This window comes from Carassius auratus, unplaced genomic scaffold (genome assembly GCF_003368295.1).
Source record: "Carassius auratus strain Wakin unplaced genomic scaffold, ASM336829v1 scaf_tig00216160, whole genome shotgun sequence".
NCBI lineage: Eukaryota > Metazoa > Chordata > Actinopteri > Cypriniformes > Cyprinidae > Carassius > Carassius auratus.
The window spans coordinates 506812-519759 of record NW_020528434.1 but is presented as its reverse complement, the minus strand read 5'-3'; the positions used below and the strand labels follow the sequence as shown (position 1 = coordinate 519759).

The window sequence follows — 12948 nt, the reverse complement described above, 5'->3', positions numbered from 1 at the left end:
ATAGAGAAAAATTATGTGCAATAATAATTTACATAAAAAAAATAATAATAATAAAAAATAAAAACCCTGAAAGGCCTTCAAAACAAAAGAAGACCTTCTCATGTTCCAACACTTGAAATATTTGTAGCTTTCAGGAGAGCTGCAGGTCACGACATGCTGCGGTGTTACGACATGAACATTTTACAGACCAACAGTTTGCATACGTCACATTTACAATCTGAAGTATCTATATATTCATAATACCATAGATCAGGTTCTCTATATATACATTGCATTAAACTACACTGAAAAAATATATATATATACTTTGGCCAATTATTATTATTTTTTTAAATACTCAAATTTGTTACAGCCAAATTTATTAGTTTTTATTAATGAATGTTGGTCAATATAATGATTTTGTGGCTTTTTACAACTTAATCTCTCTATATACAAAAGCTAGAAACACCAGAAAAAATACTAACACCTACAATCATTTCTGCACTCAGTAAAGCAAGCCAGTATGTTCTGCACATACTATAAATACTATAAAATACTAAGCAAATTTGTCTCTTTTAATTATTTCTATGGGAAATGTTATTTGCTTTAAGGCCAATGAAAAAAACTTTAACAAACCACATTGATTCAAAAAAATTTTTCGATTAGAACAATATAAAAATGCACTTTAAATAAGACACTTTTTTAATGTAACAAACAAGCATTTAACAAAAAGAAAACGACGTATACAGAGGCATGTTTTCACTCACCTGATAGTCAATCCCCACTTGATTGAGTGCAATATTGATGGTGAAAGTAGAGGCATCGTGATGTGGTTTTAATGCGGGTTGTTCATCAGGTTTATATCTGACTACAAACGCCAGATCAAACTGAGCCTGCGGGAGACAAACACCAGTCTTCAGCATCACAGAAATCCTTCAGAAATCACTCTGATATGATGATTTGCTGCTTATGTATTATGTATCAGTTAATATTGGTGTTCAATTATTTATAATGGTTCTTATCATTCTCAATACTGATAATGTGAGCTTAATATTTTTGAGGAAACCATGACACATTTGTTTATGATTAGTTTCTGAATAGAAAGTTTAGAAGAACAGCATATCTTTGAAAAGCATTAGAAATGTCTTTACTGTAACTAACTTTTCCTTCACTTATCACTTCTTCAAAGTCAGGAGAACGAAGTAAGGCTTACCCTTGTGTAGTACCCTGGATACATTTTCTCAGTGACCGGCGCTATATAATCCAAAAGAAACTTGTGCCATTCTTTATCGTATCCCACCTGATTCATGTGGATATCAATAGTGGGGACATTTTCATATCCACCTTGGATCCTTTTGTCCTAGAAGCAAAAGAAATCGTCATAATCATGCTCAAATAAATTGCAAGATAAGGGATGAAACAGAAAAAACAACATACCACGTTTCCACCTCCTGACCACTGGCCAAAGTGCTCCATCTCTTCAATGAGATGTCTGCAGGCCACGTCAGTGAAAATAGGGAACCAGTACACATCAGGACACGGCTACACACAGAAATACAAGGAAGTTTTACATTGTAATGTCTTTACCAAAGACTCAAAAGCATTTCTTGTGCTTGCCATCATTCCTTCTTAGGTTTGGCGATGTAAACAAACCCCTAAACCTAAGTGATAACAAATAAAACAATGAAAAATACCATTAAAGGAGAGACTGGAGTCATTTCTAAGAGATTGGGGATGCTCTCTTTTTACTTAGACCTGGATGCAATCATCTAAAAACCACACAGTACACACATGTAGCAAAATATGCTTGAAACAACAGATCGCCGCTGTAACCTCACAGAAGCACCTGAGTCAACACTTTACATTACAGCAGCGAGTTTTCACCTGATGCTCACCTTTTATGAAAACAGTGATATAGTGAAATAATATTATAATTTAGCACAACAGTTTTCTAGTGTCATATATTTACAGACAGAGTGAATTCAGTGTCACATGATCCTTCAGAAATCATTCTAATATGATTATTTGCTGCTCGAGAAACTTTTTTTTTTTTTTCATTATTATTATCAATGTTGAAAACAGTTCTGCTTAATATACTTTTGTGGAAACTATGATCATTTGATGAGTAGAAAGTTCACATTTGAATTTTGAAAACTATTTTGTAACACCATAAAAGTCTTTACTGTCACTTCTGACAAACTTAAAGCTGCAGTAGGTAACTTTTGTAAAAATATATTTTTTACATATTTGTTAAACCTGTCATTACGTCCTGACGGTAGAATATGAGACAGATAATCTGTGAAAAAATCAAGCTCCTCTGGCTCCTCCCAGTGGTCCTATTGCCTTTTGCAGAAATTCATCCGTTCCCGGTAAGAAACAACCAATCAGAGGTCCGGTCCGTAACTTTGTTTGTGTTCAAAATGTAGAAAAATGTATATAATAAGCGAGTACACCATGAATCCATTTTCCAAACCGTGTTTTTAGCTTGTCCTGAATCACTAGGGTACACCTATAATAAGTGTTTATATTCTGACTATTTTAGATTGCTTCGGGGGTACCGCGGTGGAGTAACCCAGTACCTTTGTGATTCTTCATAGACATAAACAGAGAGAAGTAGATCCGGCTACGATGTTCTTCCGCAAGACGCAAGCAGTTCTGTTTATTAACCGCTAGAGCATCAGAAGTTCCCTACCGCAGCTTTAATGCTTAATACTATAATCGTATACAGTAGTATTACAAACCAACTATAATATTCAGAAAACCCTGCTATTATAATGATTTTGGTCAATACTCACCATTTCTATAAGATCATCTCTCAAAACTTTGGAATAATTCTCATGAATGTATCTTTCCTCCCATTCCTGATCCAGAGAAACAAATGAAAGAACAATAAGGCAAAAACAAACAGTAAACTAACAATAAAGCATGAATGACTTCAGTTAAATATCGCTGTGATTTTCTCTTACCGCAGGATTTTCAAAGATCTGCCAGAGATCATTGTTCAAGTGGGTTGTCTGGTAATTTTCAGTCGATAAAACGCGACCGAAAGTGTGCATATTTGTTACGAACATGAAGACACCCTAGGAAATTAAAAATATATCAATCAGCAAGATATAAGATGTTGGTTTAATGTGTTTTATTTCTTCTGGTAATCTGCGTGGAATGTCTGACCTTGTTTCGAACTTTGGAGCAGAAGGCCATATCCGGGTCAAGTGTTTCAGATTCAAACAGGTCAGGATCTTTGAGATCAGTCCTCAGTGTATCGGCTTTTATCAGGAATATGTTAGAGACGTATGGCACATTCCACAAACCCCTGTGGAGACACCGGAGAACGGTCACATGATTGCCATTTGCCCCAGTTTGAGGCATTTCAAAGACTGCTTCATATTTTTAGAGCAGTGAAACAAACTCAACTCTCTCTCAAATCTCTGTGGATTCTCAGTGATTTCACAGGACAAATGAAGTGAACCGAACACCAACTTACACGCGGTGTCCTTGAGCTATGTCCACGTAATCCTCTGACCTGGCGTAGTACCCGTCGGCGCTGAGCGCACCCCAGAAGTTTGTCCACAGACGCCCGGGTTTAGTCATCATTGGTGCAATGAAAGGCCTGTGAGGTTCATAAAAACTGATTAGGCATCATTATCAGGCATCGAAAAGATCAATATCAGGAAAGTGATACGCACATTCAGAGTCACATGATCCTTCAGAAATCATCTGAATTCGTATGATGAAGGTTCGTATTATTATCAATGCTGAAAACATGAGGCAACCATGTTATATTTTTCTCTGAATAGAATGTTTAAAAGAACAGCATTTATTTGAAGTAGAAATATTTTGTAGCTTTATAAAATGTCTTTTGATCAATTAAATGCATCCTTGCTCAAGTATTTTTTTATCTTAAAAATGTTTACTATAATAAAAAATAATCATATCTGAAGGATTTCTGAAGGATCATGTGACACTGTAAACTGGAGTAATGATGCCGAAATAAAAAAAACACCCATTAGAACTAGACTAAAAAATTTGATCAACTTTACAACTCGGATACTAAGCATTTTGATGAATAATTCATGTAAATAAGCCCTTTATTAAAACACAAGCTCGACATTTCTGCTTTTAAATCCTCCACAGGTTTGCATGGCAAGTACATTATTTTGCGTGCTGCTTATAAACAGATGCTATTTCACTTGTTCAAAACCTGAAATATTCATTTAAAGCCACCAGTCACAATACTAACTCAACAGAGGACATGAACTCTACAGAGACAACATATTTGCCTTCATTTGTCAAGTACTTTCATCTTTACTTACTTATTGAGCTCAATTAAGATTCTAAGCGTGTTTTCGTTCTTTAAAACCACGTCCACGTCTATGCTGAAGAAGTATACACAGTCAATGTCGTCACGACACATATCGCTGCAAACAAAACGGAAAAAAGAAATTAATGGAATATTTAAAGCAGAGAGGAACCATTTGTACAATGACAAACTATGTTCACCGGTTTTCATATGCTGTTTGATATGGACGTTGAAGTATTAAAATTGACTACTGTATTTAAAAAGCCAACTCACAAGCCAATATCACGAGAGGTCACAGGATCTATGTCCTCCTCTGGTCCAATCAGCTTCACACCCTGGTATTCAGACTCGTGATGCTCTAGAAATGTGCGCACGTGTGGCTCGTGATGGGATTCCTGCAAAAGACATGAATCAAAAGGATTGTCCTTCGCGGTATATACTGAACATAAAATACATCTATGAAGAATGACAGTAATGAACATCACGATTCATTAATATACACAAGGTCCATGTGAAAATCTGCTGTTCAACTACATTCAATCTGATCTGATCCGCCTTTAACAATGAAGACCCCACTAATGAAGAGAATATCATATGATACTCAGCAGGACAGGCGTATCAGATCTTATTCACATGCTCTATATAATTAGATCAAGTTTAGGGTAATGCATATTGTGTGTTGTTTTTACAATCACAGATGGATTTAAATTTACAAACGTAGTATTCGTTGTTCTCAACTGGCGGCAAAAAGACGACAAACGTGATTCCCTTCGTGTTCTGCTTCACACTTGACGCTCAAGAAGAGCCTGTTGTGATAAAGTAAACCTGGCGCCATTATTAACTGTTCTTATAATTGTTTTGGAAGCTTAAGCTCATGATTATGGTGTGGCTTTTGACACATGCTTGAGATGTTCAGCCAATCACAACGCACTGGGTCAGCTGGCCAATCAGAGCACGCTACGCTTTTCGAAGGAGGGGCTTTGTAGAAGACCACAGGAAACAGATGATTCTTCTGCACAATCTGACTTTGCTGCAGCCTGGAATTGAACTACTGGTTTCGTCTGGTCAGAGGAGAACTGACCCCCCAACTGAGCCTGGTTTCTCCCAAGGTTTTTTCTCCATTCTGTCACCGATGGAGTTTCGGTTCCTTGCCGCTGTCACCTCTGGCTTGCTTAGTTGGGGACACTTCATTACCAGCGATATCGTTGACTTGATTGCACAGGTACTATTTAAAAACTGAACTGAGCTGGATGATGACATCACATAATTCAATGATGAACTGCCTTAAACAGAAGATTTTGGGTTTACTACTGTAAAGTGCTTTGACACAATCTATATAAATAAAGGTGACTTGACATTTCAGAGACTTTAAGACTTTACGTGCATACAGGGTCTGCAATAATGAACAGTACGTGAAAAATAATGTGTTTTTTGAACATTACAGCATGCTAACATATTCTATTACACACAATGCACAAAACAATGAGCTTTGAAAATACTGTAGCATCATATGACCTCTTTAACATTTGAAAATGCATTATCAAACATCAACTAACATTTGTTTTTGTTAATGTTAGTTAGTGAATTGTTTGTTTATTCATGTTAAAAATGTATTAGTAAAGTTGAAATCACCATAGACTAACATTAATAAATGCTGTACAAGTATTGTTAGTACATGTTAACTGATGTAGTTAAGCAATGTTAACAATGAAACCTTATTGCAAAGTGTTACAGCTTAACTGTTAAAAATGCATATTATATATACAGTTATGAATCTGAGCATAATGTTTTACCTGATTATAGATGAATAACCGGAGCCGGTTTTTGGGGTATTTGAGGTTAAGCAAGCGTTCAAAGAACACAGTGACAAAGGGTGTGGGCTGTTGGATGAAGATCCCGATGACCACCAGAGGATATTCACTCTCCTGCAGACAAAACACAGCCAATAGATTCATAAGCCAAACTATTATTTAGCTGAAGCTTCATTAAAATTTAAATGTATATGTTTAGGTTGGAGGTGTCTGTGAATACTTATGGTATAAACAGTGGAAATGTGCAGTTATTAGACTTTTATTCTTGTAAATTAATGTAGTCACATTCATAAAGTTCTATATTAATTTGTGTATTATTTATAAAACATATATCTAATTTTATAATTTTAACATGTTTATTGGTTTATTGCAATGCATTGTATGTGTACATTTAACACTGAATTGAATTTCATCATTTTCTTTTTAATTTTAGATGTATTTGTATTTATTTCTTTAGATAATATTTATTATGTCTGAATCAGCCTGACTAAAGTAGGTAACACTATATATCTTGTTATCATGAATATTTAAACATAGATGTATGGAGCCTTGCACATGCCATGCAGAAGAAAATAGATATTGAGGCCATAAATTAAAATGAGGCCACATTTTTCCACTTGTTTTTGATAAACAACCTTGCTCAAGTTGCACTGTTAGTTTGGTTACTAATTAATAAGTCATGGGAACTAATTCTTCATTTGTTTATATAATATCTTGCTTTTTCCCTCTTCTTGCTCTGTAAAAGTGGATTTGACTAAATATATTTAATAAAACAATCTAAACAATAACTCTAAACCCCGCAATTCCTGATGGTAAAAATAAACACTGATAGTAAAAATAGTAAACGTAAGGCCCACCTGGAGTCCAGAGAGAGGTCGCAGATCCTCGTTACAGATGGTGCAGCCAGTCTCAAACGTCCACAGATTTGGGATATAGTTCCCTAGGTAGTTTATCTGAAGCTGGAAGAAACCGGTCTTATTTACTTATTTATTTATTAAACTGAACAAGACAGACAGCTATAGAAAAGATCTTACTTTTACATTACAGTCATTTGGATCAAAAAACTTTTTTTTACTTTGGTGGGTCCATTGCCATGGATAATAACAGGTAGAGTGTCGTAAAGCACATTTCTGGCTCGCACGCGTCCATCTTCAAACTTCAGCATGACTTCATCTGTTCATGCAAAAAAAGAAAAAGTATATATATAAAATATATATAACAACCAACAATTTTGACTGAGAGGAACACAATCTATGACTAGGAGTGTATGGATGTAACAATTCTGTAAGGTAATGTGGTGGGAGTTCATGTAGTGCTTTAAAAGTAAGCTTCATAATTTTGAAATCTACTCTTAATTTGACCCAGAGCCAGTGCAGAGATTCACTGGAGTAATATGACTGCCAATCCTAGTCCCGGTTAAGATCCTGGCGGCTGAATTTTGTACATATTGCAACTTATTAAGTGTAGATTTAGAAGCTCCAGCTAAAAGAGCGTTACAATAGTCTAACTGTGAGAAGACAAAGGAATTTATCAGCATTCCCACGACTGTAACATTTATCATAGGACATAATCTTGCAATGTTTAACAGTGCTCTGGACAAAAGAATCAAAAGACATAGTTGCATGAAGTCAAGAGTCATCAAATTTCATCAAGAGTCAGGGACAGACAATCAGCTTTAGAAATTGACAACGGGAGCCAATGAGCATAACTTCAGTTTTACCACAAGACATTCTTATCTATCCATATTTTAATCTCAGTTATGCAGTCAGACAAATAAGCAATGTAAAGGCACTCATGAGGTTTTGATTGTATATAAATCTGCTTGTCGTCTTCATACAAATGGTAATGAAGGCAGTGCGATCTCAAACGGTGGACTAAAGGTGACAAATAAGGAAAGGACCTATAACTGACCCCTGGGGGACGCCAGTTGAGACAGGGCTAGTTTCAGACCTATAACCACCTATAGAAACAAACTGGGAGCTGTCAGTAAAATAAGACCTCAACCACCTTAAGGCAGTCCCAGACGCACCAAACACTCTTTCAAGATGAGTAAGTGACAGACTGTGATCCACAGTATTCAACGCAGCTCTTAGATAAAGAAGAATAATAATAGAAGTTGCACCTGAGTCAACAGCCATCAACAAATCATAGGTTCAAAAATACGCTCAAGAAATTTTGCGAAAAAATGGGAGATTTGAAATAGGACGAAAGTTATTGAAGTTGTCCAGTGCAACATTTTCTTTTTTTTGGTACAGGCGTTACAGCATGCTATCATTAATATTCTGATTTAAATACTACATTATCGTTTAGTTGCAGCTGAATTATATTTGAATGATTTTGTAGTTATAAGGTCAGTTAAATGGCCATAAATATTCACTGGCCCATTCATATTAAAGGAATTCCTCCATAAATGTTTAAATTAAACTCACTTGGGCATCTGTAATGGATACATCTGAACCTCCCACATAAAGCAGTGAGTCAAATCTACAGCTGCCAGCCAACCAGCCAAACTGCCAGCCAAGCAGAACAGCTTTAAACTCAAATACAAGACTTCAGTCCACGTGAAACCAATCAGCATTTCAGATGCTTCAGCAAAGCACTGCATTAGCGATTCTTCATTAAACTCAAAGGTTACAGAAAAACACCCCAGCAGGTATCAGAGAGCGAGAATTGTACTGACGCTGCACTTTGAAGACCATATTAAAGGATGTTTTTCTTCAGAGGGCTGATTCAGGAGAAATTTGCAGAAGCCTTATGTTGGAGCTGTTCTCCAATCAAATCTCTAACAGCTGCATTTCTGTAAAGACACAAAATGAAACACTTACCAAAAGCTCCATGAAGATTCTGGAACAATCTGCACTTGTTGTCCAGAGTTATATTTATGGACTTCTAAAGAGGAAATGACAGGGAGGAAAATGTCACATGGCAGTGTAAACACATTTAATATGCGTCATTACTGAAAACTGTGAACTTAAATGTCCATTCTGAAAACAGGGCAACATATCTTAAAACAGAGCAATAAAGTTTTAGGAAGCCACGCTGATCATACCAAACAAACTACAGCCAAACACTCACTCTTTTCTCTGGATTGATATATAGTTTGGTGAAAAAGAGTTGGTCACTGTCACTATCTGCTCCTGACCAGTCCGAAAGCATCTGTTTAAGATTGGGTGCATAGCCAATGAAGCCTAGAAAAAAGAAAACATCCAGCGTAAGAATGGAAAAAGCCTAAAACAGACCGAACACATATTAATATCTGGTTTAGGTGTGCAACTGGATGATTTAAACCTATCTTTTAATTATTAGTCATGAAAAGAAGGAAGAGAGTGGATTTTCAGAGAGGCCACAGATTGCACTAAAGACAGTACAGTATTCTCTTATTAAATGCAGGTATGAGAAAACATTGAGTGATTTTTGAGAAAGGAAATTAAAAAAGAAGATGCCTCAAACGTCTTAGTATAACAGTTCAGAGTAAATGGAAATGAGATTCAACCACTGAATTATAAAATAGTTAAAAGTGATTATTTTAGTTTGTGGTATGTTTGGTTATAGCAACTGTATGATGAATTACAAGATATTATTACATGCATTGGTTTGCTTTCATTCTATTCTATGCACCATTGCCTCTAAATACGTTAATCTCCTGTTAAATGAATAATTTCATAATTTCTGAATTTGGGGCTTTGAAATAAACAAAAACCCAAGTAAAACACCTACTGTAATCAACCAAATAAAATATAATTCATTGTATACCCAACAAGATCTAACTGTAATGATTTTTTGTTTCGTTTTGAAGAAATTTTAATAGTATACTGGAGAGGACAATTATTTTTTATTGAAATATTACAGTAATGAGAATGGAAGGAAAGTTTAATTGTCATGAAAATAATGTATTAGTGGTCCTAAGAAGAGCCTCTTTGTATTTAAATATATATATATATATATATATATTATTAATATTGTTATTTATTTTTTTGTGATTAAATATACTATTTACAACAGAACTAACGCACAACATATTATAGTATAGTTCAATGATGATTGTGTGTGTATATACAGTATATATAAAAATACACCTGATACACATTTTTATTCATCATTTTATAGAATAAAAAATATTGCTGTATTTTTTTTGTAAAAAAAAAAAGGGGATATCGATCTCTTGCTCTGACTAAAGAAATGTAAACACCTGCTGCCATATTTATGACTTTCCGACTAGAAAACAAGCTTCACAGGAGAACTTGAATGCACAAATAACTCCAAAATGTCATTGTGAAATGTATGTGTAAATGATTCATAAATTTATTTTGATTCCAAAACTAAACAAAATTGAGCTAATAGAGCTTACACAGTACAGCTAAAGCTCTCCAATGGTAATAATAGAACAAGAGAGAAAGACATGCCTCCTGCTCCAAGGAACCTCTTCCCTTCTCTGACATGAGGATGCTTGTCTTCCAGGTGACGGTCCGGCCAGATGAGTGTCTCGGAAGAAAACACGACTTTGTGCTTGGCCTGCTGAAACTTCTTCAACAGCTCTTTCGGACCAGAAGAAAAGATCACGTCATAGCTGTGGAAAGCCCAAGCATAAACGATCGTTAGTCCATGATCAACACTGATACAGAAACAGTACAGACAAATCATTCCAGGCATAATTATGATGGATGTAACTACCTATCCACAAAGAGAATGACTCTGTTCTCCTCCTGTATGTCCTCCAGAGCAGACTTCAGCAGGCGCACTTTCTGCCCTCCACCTGGAGGAGACATGTAATCTCCACCTTTCCATGTTTCTCCCTTCCCCAGAACCTGAAGAACAGCAGAGGAATGTCAGGCATCCATCTGGATTATAACCTGTGAACTGTGTTATACTGGGAGCATCTAACAAAAATGTCATATTTAACCCTTATAAAAAATAAAATAAAGAAATTAAATTTTCATTAAGAAAAAAAAGTGACAGGATGATGCTAAGTTAATAAAATAAAACAAAAATAAAGGTACAGTAGTAATGATTTATGCTTTATGATTTAAACACCATATGATTATGTTTTTCTGCATTATAACAAGGATGAGAATTATATTTTTGGCATGTTTAGCATACAGGACAATGATGCATCAATCGATGTGTTGTTATAGGGAATAAACACAGTCTTTAAAATATTAAATCTACTATTCTATTTAAAATTGTATTTTGACAATTTAGTGGAAAATTGAATAACTGATGACAAACGAAGCAGAATCCCAGTCATTTTTATTTTTTTTACTATGACTTTTATACAGGCATATGAATAATTAATTGCCCATATTTTACCTGAAGATTAGTCATAATAGTAACACTATGAATTCAAGTTTAATGATTTCACTCAGTTAGCCTATAAGTTTCAATGGACGCGATTAGATGTCTAAAATGTAATACTGAATAATAACCACATTAATTACAGTAAGTATCACATTTAAGAATAATAACACTTCTACAAACATGCCACTTGGGTCCTTCTGTGTCAATTCTGGGGCCCTTTTTACTTTTTACTTAAAACAGACACAAAAATGTTGATATTCAATATAATACGATTTCATAGATTATTATTTTCCAGAGAAACAAAACTAGATTAACCTGAAAACTGCTTCGACTGACTAAATCTCACAAATTACAAATTTCATCAAAGGTGTTTAGATGAGATTTTGAGCCTTCTATTAAAGCGAGAGGGAAAAAAAAAATATCTGGTTTATAACCTGATGACTTTTTCAATAGAAAACCCAAACTTTGAACTTTTTCTGGAAAATGCACATTTAAATCTGGAACCGCTAGTTTTGGAGAGACTGTTTATGATTTATTGGGATTATAACAAAAATGTGGGTGGAATTTTACCATTATATGCTGGTTGTTTTCACACACTGTGGCCACACAACACAACACACTATAAAAGTTATTTTTGCATTCTATGCCACCTTTTACAAACTTATTCACAAACAACAGTGACTGTAGAATAACTGCCTCGCCTTGATGGTGTAATTAAAGTGCTTTGCGGATCTCAAGAAGCGTCTGAAGCCATCAGTCTCCTGCGTGGCTACAGTCAGCACGAGAAGATCTCCTGTAAACACAGATCATCTGCATGAAAACAGAGAAACTTACAGCTCCTCTGTCTGCATACTGGAAGAGCAAGCACATCCTAATGGGAATCCCACATCCACTGGTCTCCAGTGGGGATCAGGATCTCCAGGCACAGCTGGTATACAGAACCTGGCGCAAAATAGCTATGCTGTAAAACTGATATTTTGTTTAGCCGACACTAATGCGTTTTCTATCATACGTAATGCACTGTGCTGCTTTATTTTGTTTTTCTTGCAACGCAGTCTACAAGCATTCCGGGTTACCTTGACCATATCGGGATACGAGAAAATCCGCGATTGTTTTTTTTTTTTTTTTAATTATTATTATTATTGTTTTGTTTTTTACTCTTATTTACAGTTTGGTAAATTTGAGAACTTGTTACATTGTTTTGCTGTGATTTATCGTCATAAACTGATCTAATCTGCTCCCGTTTCTGTGTGGAGAAGGGGTCCACGTCAGCGTGGATCTGGAAAATTTTATCTATGCACGCCAGGTTTGAAAACAATCCCATTTACTGCTCAAGCGTTGACTATGATGAGCTGAAATCATTGCCTTACCCTCGGGGATCGAGCCCTGCTGCTTACAGTCACGCGGAGAAAAGGACGCAAACAAACAGGCTAGAATGACCAGAACTCCTTTCATCTTCGGACCCGTTATTATTTCCCCAGTCCTCCACCTCGACGACTTTCCTGGAGACAAAGTTAGCTGTGCAATCCACAGCCGGCCCACTTCTGCCTTTCTCCACCCCTC

General features: G+C 35.6%; 1 protein-coding gene across 1 annotated transcript in view; it reads right to left on the bottom strand.

Annotated features, from left to right (window-relative positions):
• The window catches only part of LOC113097228 (procollagen-lysine,2-oxoglutarate 5-dioxygenase 1-like), a 14052-nt gene extending 1104 nt beyond the window's left edge, over nucleotides 1-12948 (bottom strand). The window contains exons 1-18 of the mRNA XM_026262435.1: nucleotides 12756-12948; nucleotides 12087-12178; nucleotides 10762-10895; nucleotides 10494-10657; nucleotides 9166-9278; nucleotides 8916-8979; nucleotides 7166-7263; nucleotides 6948-7049; nucleotides 6073-6204; nucleotides 4553-4674; nucleotides 4293-4397; nucleotides 3464-3589; nucleotides 3151-3292; nucleotides 2946-3059; nucleotides 2775-2840; nucleotides 1417-1521; nucleotides 1193-1339; nucleotides 747-872 (exon numbers count right to left, since the gene is read on the bottom strand). Of these exons, the coding sequence (XP_026118220.1) occupies nucleotides 747-872; nucleotides 1193-1339; nucleotides 1417-1521; nucleotides 2775-2840; nucleotides 2946-3059; nucleotides 3151-3292; nucleotides 3464-3589; nucleotides 4293-4397; nucleotides 4553-4674; nucleotides 6073-6204; nucleotides 6948-7049; nucleotides 7166-7263; nucleotides 8916-8979; nucleotides 9166-9278; nucleotides 10494-10657; nucleotides 10762-10895; nucleotides 12087-12178; nucleotides 12756-12840 (2037 nt within the window). The 5' untranslated portion in view covers nucleotides 12841-12948. The remainder of the gene's footprint in view (nucleotides 1-746; nucleotides 873-1192; nucleotides 1340-1416; nucleotides 1522-2774; nucleotides 2841-2945; nucleotides 3060-3150; nucleotides 3293-3463; nucleotides 3590-4292; nucleotides 4398-4552; nucleotides 4675-6072; nucleotides 6205-6947; nucleotides 7050-7165; nucleotides 7264-8915; nucleotides 8980-9165; nucleotides 9279-10493; nucleotides 10658-10761; nucleotides 10896-12086; nucleotides 12179-12755) is intronic.